Source organism: Solanum verrucosum, unplaced genomic scaffold (genome assembly GCF_900185275.1).
Source record: "Solanum verrucosum unplaced genomic scaffold, falcon-dt-bn FXZP01000307.1, whole genome shotgun sequence".
NCBI lineage: Eukaryota > Viridiplantae > Streptophyta > Magnoliopsida > Solanales > Solanaceae > Solanum > Solanum verrucosum.
In genome coordinates, this window is record NW_026020264.1 from 267456 (window position 1) to 288997 (window position 21542).

Below are 21542 nucleotides of genomic sequence, written 5' to 3' on the forward strand. Positions count from 1 at the left end.
AAATTCATGGTATTAGTGATGCAAACTATTTTAATGCATGCATTAGCATGATCAAACACACAATTGTCCCTTAAGATCTTTTTCACCATATTTAAGATATTTTTGTAAGTAACTATTTTTTCATAAATTATACTCCTAATATATGCTATTTTTTCTATACAATAAAATAGTTTATAAAAAATAATCTCAGTATAACTAAAATATTATTTTCACACTATTTTTATACACTTTGTCAAACAACGAAGAAGTGTCAAAGTTGGTAATTTTGTATGTTTGATGGGTGCGTTTGGTAATAAGAAGATAGTATAGTTGAAATGTGAACAACATTTTTCCACATTTGGAAAAACGTGCAACTTGCGTGTATCTTTTTTTTTTTTTTTCTTTGGTGTATCCAACTTGTCTTTATTATATTTAGACACAAAATAAAATAAAAGTGTAGGTGAGGTGAAGGCTTGGCCACTAGCAATTAGTATAAAGACATGAATATATGCTGACAAAGTTATGAGCTGGACCTGATTCGGAGCTATTTTCAAGAATCAAGAACGGTAACAGAGCCCCTCTTCTTCTCTTTCTTTTCTCTAAATTTCATGTAAATAATCAATGAATTTGTTCTCTGCTTTATCTTATCCTTTCTTCTTATGCATAACCATTCAACTAATGAGCTTTTAACTTGGATTTTTGATTGTTGGGGGTGAATATGGGGTTCTTTCTCACATGGGTATTTGGTAGTTTTCTTGATTTTTGTTGTTGTTTGATGGGTTTGGTCAACTATGCTGGTTTAAGGGGGTTAAAGCTCTTGTTTGTTTTTTCTTTTTCTGTATTGTTCTGCAAGTTTTGGGTTCTGTGTTGTTTCAGCAAATTGTGGGGTATGTAATGGATAAAATTGTGGGGGTTTTAGCACATTATGGTCTTGTTGTAGCCAGTTGACAGATTTCCAGTTTGAAGGGGTCAACCATGATCTTCATATTTGATTCAGTTGAGTCTTGACTTAGTCAATTAGATAGAAAAAAGTTGTTTGGAATAACAAAAGGGAATGTAACTGAATGTTCTGCAAGTTTTGGGTTCTGTGTTATTTCAACAAATATCTTGATATTGTGTAAGATGTGGTGTATGGAATGGATAACTATTATGTTTTTTTTTAGCATATTATGTATGATCTTGTTGTAGCTAGTTGACAGATATCCAGTCTGAAGGGGTCAATGTGTATCATAATCCCCATATTTGATTCATTGAGATGAGTCTTGACTAAGTCAATTATGTAGATAGAAAAAGATGTTTGAAGGAACAGAACGGAATGTAACTGAGGCATGATGTTATAGCAGGTGTTCCCCTTTTGCAAAATGTTTTTTCCCTTCAAAGTAACGGTTGTTAATAAATTATAGACTGGACCAACTGAAATTGGTTTGTTCTTATGCTTGCCTAGTTGTTTGTTATAGCATTCCAGCCGTCAGTCATGTCATTTGAGCTCTTATGGCACTATGTATTGTGGTTTTCTGGCCATGGTGGTTTTAGCACAGGGTTCAAACCATTTCATGAAATGATCTATCCTTTGTATTTTCCTTGAAGTTGTTTCAGGATCTTGAGTTTGACTTGGCAACAACCGTATTTTAATTCCTAAATGCTTTGTTGTTTCCACGTTAGAGGAATCTTTTAGATTTTCTTAAGGGATGGAAAAATTTGTAGTTGCTATACCTGAAATTCTAATGTGGTTCTTGAACATAAGTATTAATGGCATGAATTTTGCCTGCTTAGAGTTGCTGTCCTTTTCTCCATCTGTTTCCCAAGACACTATAGGTATAGGAACTCTGAAGGTCTCTTTTCCTTTTGCCGGTGAAAGTTTATGATAGTTAGGGAGACTGAGCTGAATGTGATGGTGTTGTTTATGCATGTTTCTTGAATTTGGAACTTTGTTCTTTATTTCTTCCAATAGGACTCGCATAGTTGGCCAAGCATTACCTACTCAGTGTGTTAGACTTTCTGTGTCTTTTCTTATGTTTAGCTTCTTGAGAATGTAAACAGGAATCTTACATTTGATTGATCAATATTATTATCTTTCCTAAGACTTATCCGCTAGTTAGCTAAGAAGGTAGAATGTTGATAGAGCTTGTTTGTGCAATTTCGTAAACATGAGAAAGGGATACAAATGCTGAAGGAATTTGGTTTCTTTGTTGGTAGAGGAGGTGGTTGTAAGTGATCTTATGATGTGGCTCCACTAAACTTAATGGCTTAAAACAAACTTTGTAGTCTGCTGCTTTACTTCTTCTTTTACAAGTCTTATGTTACTTTTGCTCATCTTCTTAATCATGGTGCATTTTATAGAATTCTTTAGGTGTATAACATGTATAAATTGTGAGATTATACCCCTTTTCCTTTTTCGTTTTTATCGTCTGCACAGTTTCAACTTTCAAGTTTGGTGGTTTATGTGGGAACCAAGTGCTCCTTTTTGTCTCAAAGTGATCTATCTCTATCTTGACAACCCCTATCTCTATCTTTTACAACTCATGTTTCATCTAAAGCGTTTCTTGAAGAGAGGTTAACAAACACTGACATTGTCCCCAAAATAGCAAGCAATCAAAAGATTGAATATGAAGTATGGGGCTCTTCAAGCCTTTAATATGTTAAATCATGTCTTCCATGTGGTAAACTGATGAGACCGACTTTTAAAGCTGAATATAGTGCATATTTTTCCTGAAGTGTTCAGTCTCATGATGTTTTGCTTTAGAACAGAGAAAGTCTTAAAGTAATGGCGTGCGAATTGGTAGAATTTGAAGAGGGAACCAATAAGCATTATCTGAATTTGAAATCAAATAATGTTGATGTTGCATTAGTTGTTGATGTTTCATTGCCTGTTTGTCCATCAAGATGTTTATTGCATTTTACCGATGTTATTATTCCTGTTTACTATAGTTTTTCTTTGTATGTCATGTCTTATTGATCTATATTTTCATTCAGTGTTGTAATTTTACAAGACAAGGAGAATCATTTTATGGATAAGAAAGAATCTGGCAAGGAAATTTCTGAAGAAGTGACTCGGGAGTCACTAATCGCCATATCATACAGTGAACCAGAGATAGATCCTTCTATTGAATCTGTACCTGAAAATTCCAACTATGAGAATGTGGTGAAATCTCTTAACGACATCAGAGATGATAAATGCAGGTCGGAGTTGATCTCAATATCCTATGCAGAGTCACCAGACACTGAAGTTCAACCTGGAGAGTTCAAGGGCTAACTAATAATTAACTGGTTTTATAGGCCAACTCCATGTTAAAACTCTTTTTTGCTTTTGCTACATGTTGTTTACTCATAAAGAACTAGACATTGTTTGAACTTGTAATGTTTTCATGTGTTGCACCTTATAAAGTCTGTTGTTGTAATCATTGGGGTAGGCACTCTTTGGCAAAAAAGTTGTTGCTTATATGTGTAAATAATTGTTGTGAAAAAAAAGAAGAAGCTCCTATGTCTATATTCAATAGTAGGTTATAGGTTGGCATTGCTTAAAAATAACACAAAGTAAATATCAATTTGTGATATAAATATTTTAAATCACTACAATCTCAAATTCAAACTTGCTTAAAGTTGAATTCTGATAATATATAGATATAGCTTGCGCAAAATAAAATTCAAGGGTCCTTTTTATATGGTCTTTCTTTGGAGTTGCAAAGAGCTACTCCCCCGGTCTCTAATTACTTGTTCACTTTTCCTTTTTTAGTTGTCTCTAATTACTTGTCCATTTTGACAAATAAAAAAAGGACAATTTTTTTTACCTATTATACTCTCAATTAATTATTTTGAAAAAGGTAGAACTTCTTGAAAACCTTAAATTTTTAAGTTACCCACTTCATAATTAATAGGGGTAAATTGGTAAATTCACTATGTCAATAATTATTTTTCTTAATAGGTGTGCTAATTCAAAAATGGACAAGTAATTATGAACAGACGGATAGTAAAAAGGTAGTCTCGCGCATATAAAAATAGGGCTGGTAAGGCAAAATGGGTCGATTTACTATTTTCGAGTGTACCAGAAATGTATCAAGATTCGTTCAGCATTAAACTCTTGTAACAACCACTTTATTTCTCTTTAATACTAGAGTTAATGGCTCATTAAGTCCTCATTGAAGAGCTGCAAATTTATAGTCTAAAAAAACTAGCCTTCTTGTTAAATTATATAGATTCAAAAAAAATATTTTTTTTTTTCTTCTCCAAAGTTTTTCCTCTCAAACTTATCTAACCGTCATCTGTGCTCCACAACTACTAGTGTCATCACTTTGCAAAGAGGTGGAATTAATCAAGACTGAACACTAGCCCCATTTTGTAGACGGGTTGGGACCCTACTTTACCGTTCAATACCTGTGGACTGTGGTAGGATAATTGAGATTCTTCCGTCTGTAATTAGATATTTTAGAGATAAACTCCTATGGATGTGTCGTCCTCCCAAAATAGACCCTGCAATGATAAATAGATTACAAGAATTATTTAAAAAATAAGGAGATATGCATGGTATCCAAATCACGAAGAAGGTTAGTGTTATGAGATTAAACCTAAAAAGATCTCACTGAAATTATCCAAAAAAAACTTACTTGTTATTTTGGAATTTGTATTGTTTATCACACTAGAGACATTTATTGGATTTTACTGACCCTATGAGCTTCCTTTGGCCCATTACTGCTGATTGGGCCTCAGGATTCTCAAAGGGGACGAAGTGCACAAATAGCAATTTTAGGACCCTACTTAAGACCTAGTCAATTTTATTAACTTTTGCAAATTAAGCAACTTTAAAATTAACTTGGAACTTTATGAATGATAGAGTCTATTTGGATAAATTTGTAATATTATGAATCTTATGATATTTTAGACTTCGAACACATGTATATGGACGTTAGATACATTCATATACATGAATCTTGAATACATGAGGTTAAAATTAGGTGCAATTTGTTTTAGATACACTTTATTCAAGTGAATTTACATGTATCTGACTTTCTTACTTACCTCTCTCCCTATTTTAGTGTATCTGATAGCAAAAATACATATACCTAGACATATTTTACTTGAAGTTATTAATCAATAAAACAATATATATTATTTCAAACTACAAAAAAATTAATAAATATAGTAGAAATATTTGCATAGCAAAGTAGTTTTTCCATATTTAGGCGTAATCAACACTAGGGATGGGCTATGTGGTTTCGCCATTTTCAAGAATCATCTAATAAACGACTCATTCTGCAATATATATATATCATGAAAATGCTAAAGAAAGCTCACGTTTGGAGGCATTTCATTGGTGGATCTATAGTATTCCAGCAAATATAAAAAAGACATGTTAAAAAGTGAGATTTGAACTCGGGTTCAACAACACAAAAAGAGCCTTAAGCACCCACCCAAGAGATCATATGGTCGTTGAGTGTGATATGTTAATTTTATACAAATGCCTCTTAATTTCTACACACACACATATATACTAGATAGGTATGGCCTGTGCTCAACACAGGCCCAACATTTATATTTTGCCGTGTTTTCAATAATCACTCTGGCTTAGTTTCTCTAATTTTCTGTTATTATCTTCATTATACAGCTTTTCAGACAACTTATAAGCTTCATTTTAGAATAAAACTAAAAGAAAATTATGGGCAATTATATAAGCACTGTTCATCAGAGAATTAATTCCACTGGTATATAGTTTACTACTTACTGAAGCAACAAAAAATTGAAAAATAGAACTGAAGAACTTACACTTGAAGCAAGAATATCACAAGCGACTCCAACTATTATGTCACGCAATATTTCCTATACAACAAAACAGAAGAACAGAACAAATAGAAAGGTGTACATGACACATCAATTTATAAGTAATTGAGAGTTGGGGAGGGGAAGTTTTGAAAATACAGTGAGTCTGAAGTTTTTGAGTTCAAATAACTCATATGAATCCTAAGGTTATATACAATGTCATATTTTGATATTTCACTATTTTAGCTAGAAAACAAGAATAGAGAATGGGGATCAATAAGATTGAGAAGATTCAATCCACATTCTCTTTGGTAAAAGGCACTTACATATGTTTACACTGGCAGAATTTTGATTTGACATATTAGAATTGGCATGCCTAATGCAGAGTCCCTTTCCTCTTCATATTCAAGTTATGAGGCAACTGGTACATGCCAGTATCCTTTTTCCGATTCCTAGAGACATAAGAAACACAATTACTTTTAAAGGTTTTGTTAAATAATAACACGTACAACATTGTTTTTATATGTGCTCAATTTCAAGTACATATTTTGTGTTTGAAGACAGATAAGAAGAGCTCATCTATATAGCAGAAATTTTGATTTCATAAGCATTTATTTATAATATAGTAGAGCAGATCAATTAGGAGGTACTGCTGACCTGAATCATAATAGAACATGGAGGTGGCATGTGAAACACTGGACTTGTTCCAGAGAAATGGAAATGCACCTTCCGCCAAGAACATGTGGCATGTGAAACATTGGTCCTAATATTTGTATATTGGTTTCATGAGCATATTATTTATATGAGTAATATACATTTATTTTTCCTATTCTAGCACTCATATATGCACTTGAATCCTTTCTTTTCAATCATTAATTTATGTGATGAACAATCCGACCCCTAAATCTGCACCCGAATCGAATACTGGCATGAATATGGGTGTAAAATCCGAACAACATAAGTGTCTAATAGTAAAAGTAGATAAATGTAGTCATTTCAATGTTGATTGAACACATTTATTGCAATTTAGAAATCACATTTATGATTTATTCATAGAAATGCAAATTTACTTTCCCTTCCACGACTTTGACATTACTGTTGAAGTAGTATGTGACATCTTGATCAATTGAATCTTTGTTTCAAAATCAACTAATAAAAGGTTCCCAAAAAAATGAATTGAATCTTTAAATCCAAGCATACTCACATTTACACAGGGTTGAGACCCACAAACAAAAATGGAACAAGAAATCATAAAAAGGCCTATGCATCAAGTGTGTATATATATGCACACACATATGTAAAAAGAGTTGTAGGGTATTATAGGTAAGCAACCCACTTTAGCAAACAAATTGATAGTAAACATGAATACCCAGTTTAAGCACAAAAGAGACGAACAGATTTAAGGAAGATGGATACCAACTTGAGCTTGAAAAAGAATTGGGTAAAAAGTGTAAAAGAATCATATACTTAATACGGTGATGCCTGACAAGATGAAGAGAATTGAGAGTGTTGTATGAAATTAAGGAAATATTGTGTCTGTTTGGAATGTTAAAGAACGTGATATGTCGGCATGAAATTATCAAAACAACCTTGGTCGTCCTCTTCCTCACATTCTGCATCTCCAAATAACGGAGAGTAGAAGCGAATCCAAAATTTAAATTTAACGGAGTCAACATTTAGGTTCTTGCAACTAATTGCATCTCTTTTGAAATTAGGCGATCAAAATTCAATAACTTTTTGAAATTTTAGTGACTTTTCACATATAATCTATACTTGAATCAGCTTGAACCCATTGACATGTATGCTCCATATGCCATCGATGCAGAGGGTATATATATACACATTCTGAGACAAGGTTAATGGGTGCTCGAGTACCTGAAGGACACTACGTGGGTCCGCCCCTGCCAATACACATCAACTCTCTGCATAAATCACATGCCACTATCAAAATAGGATTACCATTCATTATTTTGAGCTTCCGTGTCTAATTTTAACTGATATGAGATATACGTGTGACACACGAGATATACCTACAGTATTTCATTGGTTGATATGTATAATAATTCTAAACATTATTCTCAACTCTCTGCATATATCACATGCAACTTGCAAGTGCCACTTTAGATATCTAATAATAACAAGTAATTAATTCTTTAAACCAAACTCTGAAGTTTCTACTTAATTCATTGGTGGATATATATATACATATATTGTTCCAACATTATTCTTATTTATAGTAAGAAAATGAAAAGAATGTAGCTGTGAATCACATTGCAGAGCTGCAGCCACTATACAAATGACCAATTAAATATCTTTATCCTAAACCCACCGCCTTTACTACTGTCATGGCAGAATATTCAAGACATATGCCAATTCAAACAGAATTTATATATATAGCATTGGATTCACTGATCACTGATCACCAATCACAAATTTAATAAATCACCAATCACGAGCATCGAAAAAAAAAGAGTAAATCTATTTTTAACGCTTGAATTATGATATGAAATAAATCCATAAGTTCAATCCATCCTATTTAGTAAAAATACAGATTTATAACCATATCAAACTAATAAATAATGATTTTCTATATTTCGAATTTTTTTATTGAGAAAGTCCCGACAACACAAAATATAATCGATATTGATGGTTGATCTTCCATAAAGTTATTATGAAGGCGTTTCACAACTATCAAGAGGGCTTGTCCACGGGAGGAGTTCCAGCCTTGGTTATGATCCCTCCAAATTTTCTAGTTAGTTACGTGTCATGATCTGATTCGTCTTTTTTATCATGCGAGATTTCCTCGATACAGTAGGTAATATTAATAAAATATCTTTCCCTTGAGGGGAAGTTTTGTGAAGGGCAGATAAATAAGATTTATGAACAAAACATTGGCAGAAGTCATCAGGACACACAAAATGCAAAACAACAAATATAGTCTTTTAAATTTGAAATTGTGGCCAGAATCCATCTACCGCCTAATTAATGCAACAGAATGTACCAAAACAAAAAAAAAAATACTGCAATAAAATGTGCCAGAACAAAAAAAAATTATTGCAAAACAAGGCTTGATTTTCACTTTCTCTCTATTTTAATTTTTTCCTAAATAACAGATTTAAATCTGCTCTGATTTTTTCTATATTCAATAATATTACAGCAAAAAAGGTCGTGCAAATATCTGAAAAACATTAGAGTTATAGTAAGGATTTACATGGACATGACGTCTAATTATAATTTGAAATATTTAAATCTTTTAATAGTCAAGAAAATTCTAGATTTTGTATGTGAAAATTATCAAAACTTCTCCTACTCTTATATAATCTTACCAAATAAACAAATCATAGATTTATAAATCAATAATAGTAGAAACTAGCTATGTTTCGATAAAATCCTCCTACAGAATACAAATAATTTTTTCATATCGAGCATGAGTCTTTTTTCCTCATTCTTAAGAAACTTATGTTCCATATGAATACACAAATAATGTATATATTTGTATAAAAGTTGAATCCCCTTAGTAAAATCTGAGACTCCGCAAATACTTCTTCTCCTAAATAAGTTGAAGCTAAAACTTGTTTGGCTTCATCTTGTTCCTTCAAGAGTAAGGTTGACCCTTGGTAGTTTCGAAGTGATATTCTTTACTTATACTATACTATAGTCTATATTGTTTGATGATCGTATAGCTCGTTCGTATGCCTTACGTTTTTAATTTCAAAATATGTATGTGTCAGTTTTTTTGGTCTGCTTTTGACTTTTTAATCTCTTTTTTACAGTTGGTTACTCTGCTGAAACTGCTTTATCATCATCAACTTAATTCCCCTTACACCACTTTGTCTTTTTTCTTATTTCTACAATTTTTATGACACACATAATAATCAAATGATTACTGCCAATGTATTATTCAGACTTGGTCCTTTAATAGTGCTCATTTTAGCTTTAAAAATGCTCCTAATTAGCTCAATATTAAGTCCTGTATAATAAAACTCACATAATAAGTAAAACACACATATCCTAGATCAAACACAATTAATTAAAATGTAGCAATTAATAAAAGGTAAAACGTAGTCAAAAACCCATATTTCTAGTCTATATATCATCAAAGCTTTGATCCAAATTTAGTGTTTGTTTTTATTTTCTACCTGATGTTCGAAACTCACATTGGAGCCCGATTCAATTTAACACTTTGTTTGGATCGATGGTTGTTACATACACTACAACAAATTCGATTATCAGGGACAAATAATTTCATCATTTATAAATCATATTTCGTCACTAAAATTCTTGTGAGACAAAAAATAATTTGTCACTCAGTCGTCACTAAATGTGTGTCTCTAAAAGTATACAAAGACGATTTAGTGCTTCGTCGCTAAAAGTATTATATTAACTACAAAAAGAAAAATCGTCCCCAAATGCTTAAACATTTGTGACAAATTCATTTGTCGTAAAAAGTATATTTTTTGTAGATAATAGTATGTTTTGTCACTAAAAAGGTTATACTACCGACAATATTATATCGTCGCTAATGACTATATTTTATATACCAAAAATTATTTTGTTATTAAATGTATTAATTAGGCACAAACATCGATACCCATAGTTATAGTACTTCATCATAATATATTTGAAATCCTAGGTTGTTCGTTTCTTTCATTTGTGCTTTCATTTTTTTAGTTTATTTTGATTTTCACACTGATAGAAAAGTTAATAGAAATTCATGAAATATTTCGTACCTTTGCAAAGTCTAAGTTTGTAAGTCGATGTTATCTCTGTATAGTTGATCTACATGCATTTGTGAAATTACTATTAAATAACTACATATTTTTAGACAGAAGCATATAGATCGACTTAGTCTATGCAGTTTACCAATCACAAATCAATAGACACACACCAAAATTAGCACCAAGACTTGAGAAATTAATTTTTCTATCGTCTTTATCGATGAAAGTGTATCAAATAAAAAACAAAAGTGTTAAACCAACAAATATTAGTGATCTAGTGGCACAATCGTACCCCACTCACGATACTTATAACCTGGATTGTATTTTTGAAATGATGCATAATTGTGTAATTTAAGAAAATTCATGAATTGAACTTTTTCATTTTTACAAAACGGACCAAATTCGTTGGTTTTAATATTTTCCCTCGCCAATTAACAAAAGGACTCTGTATATTTCTTATGAAGCACTTATATTATTCTTTTTGTAAATTGTCACTTGTAATTATGAACAATTGTAGCAAAAAAAATTGTATTTAGCTATGAATTTTTTTCGTAGCAAATAGTTGAATTATTCACTACAAATTTTAAGTCGTCGCTATTTAACACCTTACATATTTCGTGACAATTTTTTTGTTGTCACTGAATCACAGATTGTTTAGAGAGAATAAAATCTTTGTCACCAATTATTTATACTATTAGTGACGAATATAAATATCATAATTAAAGTTAAATTCTTATAGCTAAAACTTATAATATGTAACTATGAATTCTAATTTGTCGATAATGTAACAACATATTTTTTTAGATGAAATTTTTTTGGGTAAAAAAATCAATAAATTTTAAGACAAAAAATAATTTGTCATGAATTAGATACATTATTAGTGACGAAATAATGTGTCACCGATAACTTTAAATTCGTGAGTAACACTACTTTGCTACGGTTTTTTTGTTTCATCACTAAAAGTATGTGTCTCATATATTTAAGCACGAAAAGTAAATTTTGTCACTAAAAGCGAATAATTATTGACGAATTTGATGTCATAGCTAATAATTTCGTAGCTATATATCATATTTGTTGTAGTGATATTGTTTAATAATGTATCGTATTATATTGTATTGTGTTGTATTGTTTTAGTGAATACAGTGTTTGGATAGATTGTATTGTTCTCCATCGTACATAATGTCATATATCCATAATTTGGATGATAAACCTACAAGAAAAGTAGGTACGAGGTAGAGCTACTATAAAAAAGTAGGATACAAAAGGAAATATGATTTGATTAAATAATAAATAAATAAAGACAAAATGAGAAGAAAATATTAAGGTAACGACGCGATCACACCAAATTGGTCGTTATAAAACAGATCTTTTCATCGTTACCCTTAACGATAGATTTAAACGATACGATACAATCAAATTGAAATAATAATCAAAACAAACATTGTATTTAAATTAATAATACAACACAAAAGTTAACGACCATCCAAACAAGGTGTATTAAAATTTTCGAACAAAAAATGATAAACATAAGGTATAATAAGATAAACATGTGATTCTTTTCTTCTTTGTTTTTTTTATAAAAAAAGAATAGAAGGAAAAGAAGAAGATAAACATGTGATTAGATTTATGTTTCATATGTGCTAATGTGCATATACACACTACATATGTCATCGCACTTGTCACAATATTCATCAAGCAATATAATTCTACAAGCAATTATTGTGACACAATATAATATGCTTAATATATAGAATATACATCTACGTGATATAGATTCTTTAGAGCTAGAAACAACCAGTCTATAGAATGAAACAAAAATGATTTATTCACTCTTTGTTTGTATTTGTTTGTCTGATTTTAGCTTAATACTGAATCATGTAGAATATACAAAAACACAATACATAGTTACTTTTTAAAATTTCCTATCACGTTGAAACCAGACAAATAAAATAAAACTGTTGAAATATTATTGAAGTGAGGGTGTGTGGCCATGAGATATACTCATGAAAAGCAAATTAGGAAAGCTTTGTTTCTATCTAGGGACAATAGTCTGTAGGGGATAAGATAATTTTCAATCACAATCAGTACAAAAGCAAGATAGACTACTCCATAAAATCCAGCCAAGAGTCTGAACTAGTGTACAATGTCCATTTACCTGTCATTGCTTTAACACACAAATATTGTGGTACTCTCTCCATTTTAAAAGATTGCAATCTTTTTTAATATGATTTATCTTATGCTTTTAGGAGATTAATCTAGAGTGTTCCAAAACTACGAGTGTACGTACTGAAAAGATACAAGAAGGAGGTGACAAGGGATCACTATTTCTTAAGATTATTTTGAAGTGACATTTGTCAGTAGCGGCGGAGCCAACATGTTTAGTTAATGGGCTATGATTTACAATCTGAATAGTTATCTCTATAAAGTTATTGAATAAAATTTGAAATAAAGTTATTGAATTTTATTAGAATGTGACAATAATGTACTATAGTTTTGCCCCTGTTTATCAATGTGTCAACTTTCCTTTTGGATATGTATTTGAATTGAAATTAGAAAATAATCATTATACGTTAAAGAGAGAAAAAAAGTTTGTAGAAGTTAGAAATTGTGTTGGATAGAAAATAATCATTATACGTTAAAGAGAGAAAAAAAGTTTGTAGAAGTTAGAAATTGTGTTGGATAGTTATTATTATGAGTAAATTTTAGGTTTAGCAAACATAAAAATTATATTTGTATGTTATAGCTATAGCTTGCATAATAAAGTTTGCTATGGAGCATCATATTTGTATAAATTGCTAACAGGCCTCTCGTTTGTATAAAAGCGCAGCAATTGTATATGTATATCGGTTGGATAATTGTATATACGTAACTACTATGTATATGTATCAATGATTGCGTTTGTATATCTGCATAAAATTTGAAGTTGTATACAATTGAATCGAAATAAAACATTTGTATATCAAATCTCTCTCTTTCGCTTTATACATCACAAACTATACATTGTAATTTGTATAATTTGTGTTTGTATAAAGCGAGAAAGAGAGAAAGGCAAAAGAGAAATGGAAGGGGGAGATTTGTATTTGTATAATTATAAGTGTATATGATGGAAATATATGTATTTGTGTATCCAATTTTCTCTCGCTTTATACAAACACAATTTATACATTTGTGTTTGTATAAAGTGAGAGAGGCGGGGGAAAGTGGCGAGCGAGATTCTCTGGGGAGAGAGGCGAATGACAAGTGTTTGCTACGAATTACAATTAAATGAAACTGTGGTTATAAGTACAATTTTCCCTATTATTATTTGAAATAGAAAATCCGTAAAAGTTGAAAATATCAAAACGTTTCACTTCAAAATATATATATACATTCTTTTTTTTATTTACCATCTTGTGTTTGTTACATACTTCTTGAGTCGATTGATTCAGATTCACACTTAAAAATTTCATCTTAAGAATCCTTACTAATTTCTTAGCATTGGCTCGAACCCCACACCTCTAGAGAAGTATGGATGGATATTTGATGAGTTGAACTTTTGTGTCTTTATATGGACTTGAGCTAGTTCTTGAGTTAAATTAGTTTCAAAGTTCATTTCTTATCATAATATCAGATTTATATATCAAATTAATCCTAACTAGGCGTGCACACATGTGTTGAGTTCCACATCGGGTGAGATATGGAACTTCTATCTCCGTGGGATTTTAAGCAAACCTAATCTAATAGAATTTCTTTGCTTTATGTTTTTTTGGTTATAAATCATCAATAATAGTTGTGAGTCATTGGTGAGGGGATAGTCATGAACCACTAGTGATAAGAAAACTATATGACTATCTAATAAAAAAAGAGATATTTAGTGGTAGTTGAGATAATATCGTATTCTTAGTCGCTAAAGTTTTTAATGATATTGCCACGTCCCGAACCTATACCCTGGGCGGGACTGGCACTCGAGAACCATTGCTGGCCCCAAGCGAACCCTTGACCTAGCTTACTTACTCAGCGGAAGACTTAATTCAACAAAGACAAGTCTATGAAATAAACTGGAATGTTATAATGGAACATTCAACTTGGCCATTAAGGCAAAGTCAAGTCTTAACATAAGATAATGACAATGAAAAGACTAAAGAACTAACATCTGACTCTCTACGAAGCCTCTAAAACAACTGAGATGGATGTCGGGACAAATCCCACGAAATCCTAATAAAGTAATAAAATAATTGAAAGCAATAAAAAAGAGTACTCTGAAATGCAAAAAGGCTCACCAACTAACTCTGGAGTGTTCACTGGATCAACGATGCGCCTAGTTACCTGTGTTTGCATCATAATAAGATGCAGGCCAACTGGCATCAGTACATTGAATGTACGAGTATGCGAGATGGAGTGCTAAACACAACATAAGCTTGAAAGGAATTTGAAGAACTGACCTGGCTAAACTCAACTCAGCATAACTGAACTTATATCAATATAAAGTAGTTTAAAACAAGTGCAATATAAAGAAAAGCTATTTAAACATTATGTAAACTCTGTGTGTATGCAAAAATACATATAACTCTGAGATGTATATAAAAATACAAATAAACTGTGTATTTAAGAATACAATTACTTCTGTGGGAGTTTTTCTAACCGACAACCATCACGTAAGAGCTATTGTGATGATACAACATTTTGCCCACGCTGCCAGGGCCGTCCTATACCTTGCCGAGGTATAGAACCTAAAATACTAAGTGGATCCACTAGTCTATGCTAAAAAGCACTAAATGAATCATTTAAAAAGTATGACCCTTTTCTACCCATGCTGGCTACATGGTTTATGGGGGCTGTGAGTTGCCTGAACTCTCTCCTATATTGGTGCTCAATACTACTCCCAAAAATGTGATATTAGCTATTATGTTTACAAACATACTTCTTTCTGTAATTTGAGATAATTGCTCAAAAACTTAGCTCAAAGGCTATCTTGGAAATCATAGTTTCCTCTCTTGCTTAATTTAAAAAGCGATTACTATTTTCTGAAAACTAGCTCAAAGGCTATTTGGAAATCAAGATTTTCTTTTGTTGTTTAAATGTGAAAACATTTTACTCTTTGGAATACATAGTCCCGATATACTTCTTTTGAAGAAATGAACTCAACTCTTTACTCTTTGGTTAACTTAAATCTTAAGTCTTTAAACAAAGTTAAAACGTTTGTGAAAGACTTTTGAAAATTTTATAAACTTCTCTTGACTTGACTATTATTTCTCTTGACTTTAATCTTAACTTTCCTTGAATTTGATTATGGATTCAGAGTTCATGATCTCATGTTTATGGATGATTTCATGATGTTTAGATGTACCTTAGAGTGTTGGAATCAACTAGAAAAGATAGGTATATTGCGAAGGAACAAGTACTAAAAGGTGAGGAACAAATGGGGAGAACTGGCGTCCCTGACGCTCTAAGAGGCGCGGGGCGCCATCCCTCAAAGTTCAAAGACTGACTTGGGGAGCTCTGGCTGGCGCGGTGCCCCAGATGTCAAAGTTCAGAGAGCCTCTTATGGAGCTCTGAGAGGTGCGACTCCCCAAGCCCCTGTCCAGGTGAACTCCAATTTTTCTTGCTCGTTTTTCATCTCTATACCCTCTAAACTTCAATGGTTATTTCCCCAAACACTTAGAATCATATATACCTTCAATATATACTAGATTCAAACTGAAATTACACCTGGAAACATGAATCAAAGCGCAAGAAGCTTCAATAAAATAACCCACAAGAATTCAAACGAGTTTCATCAAGAACTCAAAGGATTTACTTTCAAATCAAACATATTTCGCTAAATTGAATCATGATTGACGCATGGGTGAACTAACCCAATGATATGTAATCTCACATACCTCGTAGGGATCACCCCTGGACGAAATCCACAAGCTAAACTCGACGATCTTGACGAATCTTACTTTCTCTTCTTCTTTCTCCAACCTTAGCGTGAAATTCACTTTTTCTAAACTGACTAAAATCTGGCTTTACCCAATTAAACTCCTAAAAACGAATTAATTAGGTTGGGTAACGAAAAGACCAAACTACCCTTCTAAAATCTGATTTTAGACTTTTCTTATTCGAACAACGCAACTTCCAAAGGATATAACTCACTCATACGAACTTGGAATCACGCAAACTCGGCGGCGTTGGAAAGATCATTCCAAGAGATTTCCTACCATATCTGGAAGTACACCTAACTCATCCTGAGCTAGAAGTTATGGCCGTTTGAAGTTGACCAAAACTCAACTTATTCTAACTTAACAAAATTTCCAGATTTTCATTCTTTCCAAAATGACTATTTCCAATTATTAGCTTCTTCCTAGTTATTTCAAATTTTGAGATTTTACAATATCTCCCCCTTGGAAACATTCATCCTCGAATGAGATTACTCTTACTAGGCTAAGGGTGTAACATTCAACATTCAGTTCAAGCACCCACAAGCAAATGCAAAACAACATACCAACATATAAATAAATACTAAGAAAGGATTAGTACCTTAATTCGAAACTTCTCCAGATTCGAAGAGATGTGGATATCTCTTCTTCATATCCTCATCAGCTTCCCAAGTAGCTTCTTCAACAAATTGGCTCCTCCAAAGGACTTTGACTGATGCTACCTCTTTTGTTCTCAACTTGCGAACTTGGCGATTTAGAATTTGAACCGGAATCTCTTCATAAGATAAACTATCATTGATCCCAATATCTTAAGTTAGTATGATCAATGAATGATCTCCCATGCATTTCTTCAACATAGAGATGTGAAACATTGGATGAATCGCAACTAACTCTTGGGGTAGCTTCAACTCATAAACTACCTACATTTTTCGATATTCTGTAAGGGCCAATATACCGGGGACTAAGCTTCCCCTTCTTACCAAATGTCATAGCACTTTTCATGGGTAAAACTTTAGGATATACCCAATCATCTACTTCAAACTCTAATGCTCTTTTCCTAACATCATTGTAGGATTTCTGGCGACTCTGCGCCGTTTTCAACCTCTCTTGAATCAATTTCACTTTCTCCATAACTTGATGAACCAAATCTGGTCCTATCAACCATGCTTCACCAACTTCAAACCATCTTATAGGAGATCTGCATCTTCTCCTATTAAAAGCTTCATAAAGAGCCATTTGGATGCTCGAGTGGTAACTATTGTTGTAAGCAAACTCAATGAGAGGTAGGTGATCATCCCAATTCCCTTCGAAATCAATCACAGAAGCCCTTAACATATCTTCTAAGGTCTGAATAGTGCGCTCTGCTTGCCCATCTGTCTGAGAATGAAAGACAGTACTGAAGTTCACCTTTAAACCCAATCCTTTTTGGAATGACTTCCAAAACTGCGCAGTAAATTACGCACATCTGTTTGAAATAATGGATACCAGAAACCCATGAAGTCTTACCACCTCTTAAAGATACAACTTAGCATAATCTTCTGCCGAATGAGTAGTCTTTACCGACAAAAAAATGGGTTGATTTTGTCATTCTGTCGACAATCACCCAAATAGAATCATGCTACCTGCGAGACCTTGGTAAATGTGTGATGAAGTCCATATTAATCATCTCCCACTTCCATTCCGGAAGTTCTATAGTCTTAGCCAAACCACTGGGCCTTTGGTGCTCTATTTTAACTTGTTGGCAATTTGTGCACTTAGCAACAAATTCTGCAATGCCCTTCTTCATACTATTCCACCAATACACTTCTCTCAAATCACGATACATCTTTTTAGAACCCAGATGAATGGAATATCTGGAGCTATGAGCTTGCTCCATGATCCTTTCTTATAGTCCATCCACCATTGGTACACACAACCTACCTTGATAACTCAATACTCCATTTCCCCCTTGTTCACAAGCTAATACTTCTTGCTTATGAACATTTGCCTTCAATTCAAGAAAAATTTGGATCTTGGTCTTGCTTTTCTTTCACTTCTGACACTAATGAAGATTCTGCCCCATTCATCACCACTACTTCTTCTTCTATGAAATCTATTAGTCGGACTCTTAAGCGTGCAAGTCTATGCACATCTTTCACTAACTCTCTTTTTTCCTCCTCAACATGGGCAGTACTACCCATAGACAACATGTTTAAAGCATCAACAACAACATTAGCCTTACCTGGGTGGTAAAGAATACTCATGTCATAATCCTTGAGTAATTCTAACCATCTCCTTTGTCTGAGATTAAGGTCTTTATGAGTGAACACATATTGAAGACTCTTATGATAAGTGAATACATCAACATGAACACTATACAAATAATGACACCAAATCTTCAAGGCAAATACTACATCAGCCAACTCTAAGTCATGGGTTGGGTAATTCTTCTCATTAACTTTCAACTGTCTGGAGGCATAATCTATGACTTTGCCATTCTACATTAACACGCAACCCAAACCAACTTTAGACACATCATACTAGAGAACAAAGCCTTGAGTACCTTCTCGTAAGGTCAAAACTGGGGCAGTAGTCAACCTCTTTTTCAATTCCTAAAAACTTTTCTCACAAAGTTTCAAACCATTGAAACCTCACTGTCTTCTGAGTTAAATTGGTGAACGGGGATGAAATAAATGAGAAACCCTCTACGAACCTTCTATAATAGCCAGTTAATCCTAAGAAACTCCTAATAACAGTTGGAGATATGGGTCTAGTGCCAATTCTGCACTGCCTCAATCTTCTGGGTATCAACTTTAATCCCCTCTCCAGACACAATGTGGCCTAAGAAAGCTACATACTCAAGCCAAAACTCACACTTAGAGAACTTGGCATACAACTCTCTATCTTTTAAAGTCTAGAGAACTATTCTGAGATGACTAGTATAATCTTCTTCATTCCTTGAATAGATTAGTATGTAATCAATGAAAATGATAACAAACATATCTAAATAAGGTTTGAATACCTTATTCATAAGGCCCATGAATACTGCAGGTGTATTGGTCAAACCAAAGGACATGACCAAAAACTCATAATGATTATAACGGGTTCTGAAAGCTGTCTTTGGAATATCACATTCCCTTACTCGTAACTGATGGTAGCCAGATCTGAGATCTATCTTAGAGAAGCAAGTGGCACCCTGAAGTTGATCGAAAAGATAATCAATCCTTGGGAGAGGATATGTATTCTTGATGGTAACCTTGTTCAACAAACAGTAGTCTATACACATCCTAAGGGAACCATCTTTCTTTCTCACAAATAAGACCGGAGCACCCCAAGGTGAGACACTTGGTCGAATAAAGCCCTTATCTATGGGATCATTTAACTGCTCTTAAAGCTCTTTTAACTCTGCTGGTGCCATTTTATATGGCGGAATAGATATAAAACGAGTATCTGGGAGAATAACTATACCAAAGTCTATCTCTCTCAGGAGGGACTCCAGGTAGATCATCTGGAAAGACTTCTGGAAACTCTTTTACTACTGAAACTGACTGAATAAGAGGTATCTCAACACTCGAGTCATTAACTCGGACTGAGTGATAGACACACCCCTTAGAAACTAACTTCATTGCCTTAAGGTACGAAGTGAAACGACCCTTAGGCAATGTTGAACAACTTTTCCACTCTAAGACTAACTCATTTGGAAACTGGAACTTGACAACTCGAGATCTACAATCAACTGAGGCATCACTAACATAAATCCAGTCCATACCTAGAATGATATCAAAATCTACCATGTCTAACTCAATTAAATCAGCCATGGTACTCTTATGATTAACAGAAACGGGACAATCACGATAGTAGAATAGACTCACCAACAGATGAAGTTACAAAAGATAAACTTGTTTCTAGGTCTAGCAAAGCATAAACAGTAAAGTCAAAGACATGGATCATACCAGTGACAACATCTGGCGAATCCTCTTGCTCTTGGCGACTATTGATAGCATACAAGCGGTTTGTTCCTCTTCCAGTACCGGAAGTATCCCCTCTAGGTGAAGCTCTTTCTGGTGGAGCAATTGAAGAAGACTGAGTTCTATTGGCCCCATTACCATTACCCTGCTTGCTCTTTGGGTATACTCGCATGAAATGACCATTCTGACCACACTTGAAATAACCAGTGGAGCCCGCACGACATGTACCTGAGTGGTTCCTACCATACTTAGCGCAGGCAAGAGGCTTACTACCCCATTGCGCCATGTTACCCTAAGAATATGCAGGCTTAGCTCTGAAATTCTGACTAATGTACTCACATTTGTTCTTAGGTGCAGGTGCACTAGCAGATGATGGAGCAAGTCCTTTCTATTTATGTTGGAAGGATGACCGGTTGGCATTACTCTTCTGCTCTCCGGACTCATTCCCTGTCTTAACTATCTTATTCTTAAACTCTTCCCTATCCCTCAACTTCTCTTCCTCAACCTGCTGCACATATACCATTAATCTTGAGATATCCATGTCACTTATCAGCATTGCAGCCCTAACTTCCTTACTCGACAGACGAGCCAATCCAGCAACAAACAAACTCATTCTACTCTTGATGTCCGCAACCATTTACGGAGCATAACGGGATAGTTGGGTGAATTTCAACCCATACTCATGAACACTCAAAGAATCTTGCTTAAGTGTGAGGAACTCTCGTACCTTAGCCACTTTAAGTTCTCGGGGAAAGAAACGCCCTTAGAAATCCTCCTCAAAACAAGCCCACGCAGGTGGTGCATCCTCAGCTCTACTCCATTTCCACTGATCAAACTAAGTCCTAGCAACATTCTTTAGATGATATGCAACTAGTTCAACTCGCTCGGTATCAGCAACATGCATGACCTCAAATACTTTCTTCAGCTCCTCAATAAAATTCTCTGAATCCTCAGTAGTGCTCAAACCCGTGAAACTTGGAGGATTCATCCTCAAGAACTCTCGGATCCTAGAAATATTAACCATTTTTTGTCTAGCTCCTCTTTGTTGCCAAACTTGGTTGGTTACAACTTGGCTCAACATTCGGATAGCCTCACGAAACTCAACATTGGTAACTTCTCCTTGAGGTTGCACTTCAGGTGGATTTTGTAACTCTTGTTCCTCATAATTACGTCTAGCAGGACGACCTCTGACAGCTCTTCGTGGAGGCATGATTATCTGAAAACACGTGCAAATATGAATTGGAACGAAA

At 33.6% G+C, this 21542-nt stretch overlaps 1 protein-coding gene and 1 long non-coding RNA gene across 2 annotated transcripts; one reads left to right on the forward strand and one right to left on the reverse strand.

Moving 5' to 3' along the window:
• Positions 1 to 435: 435 nt before the first annotated feature.
• On the forward strand, positions 436 to 3398 carry LOC125833700 (uncharacterized). The gene is made up of 2 exons (XR_007443314.1): positions 436 to 545; positions 2953 to 3398. It is a non-coding gene; the product is annotated as an uncharacterized LOC125833700 (long non-coding RNA).
• A 2708-nt stretch (positions 3399 to 6106) lies between these two features.
• LOC125833545 (uncharacterized) lies at positions 6107 to 20929 on the reverse strand. The gene is made up of 3 exons (XM_049512710.1): positions 20813 to 20929; positions 20331 to 20584; positions 6107 to 6182 (listed from the first exon to the last, which is right to left on the reverse strand). The coding sequence occupies exons 1-3, from the start codon at positions 20927 to 20929 to the stop codon at positions 6107 to 6109; spliced, it is 447 nt and encodes a 148-aa protein (XP_049368667.1).
• Between the last annotated feature and the right edge of the window lie 613 nt (positions 20930 to 21542).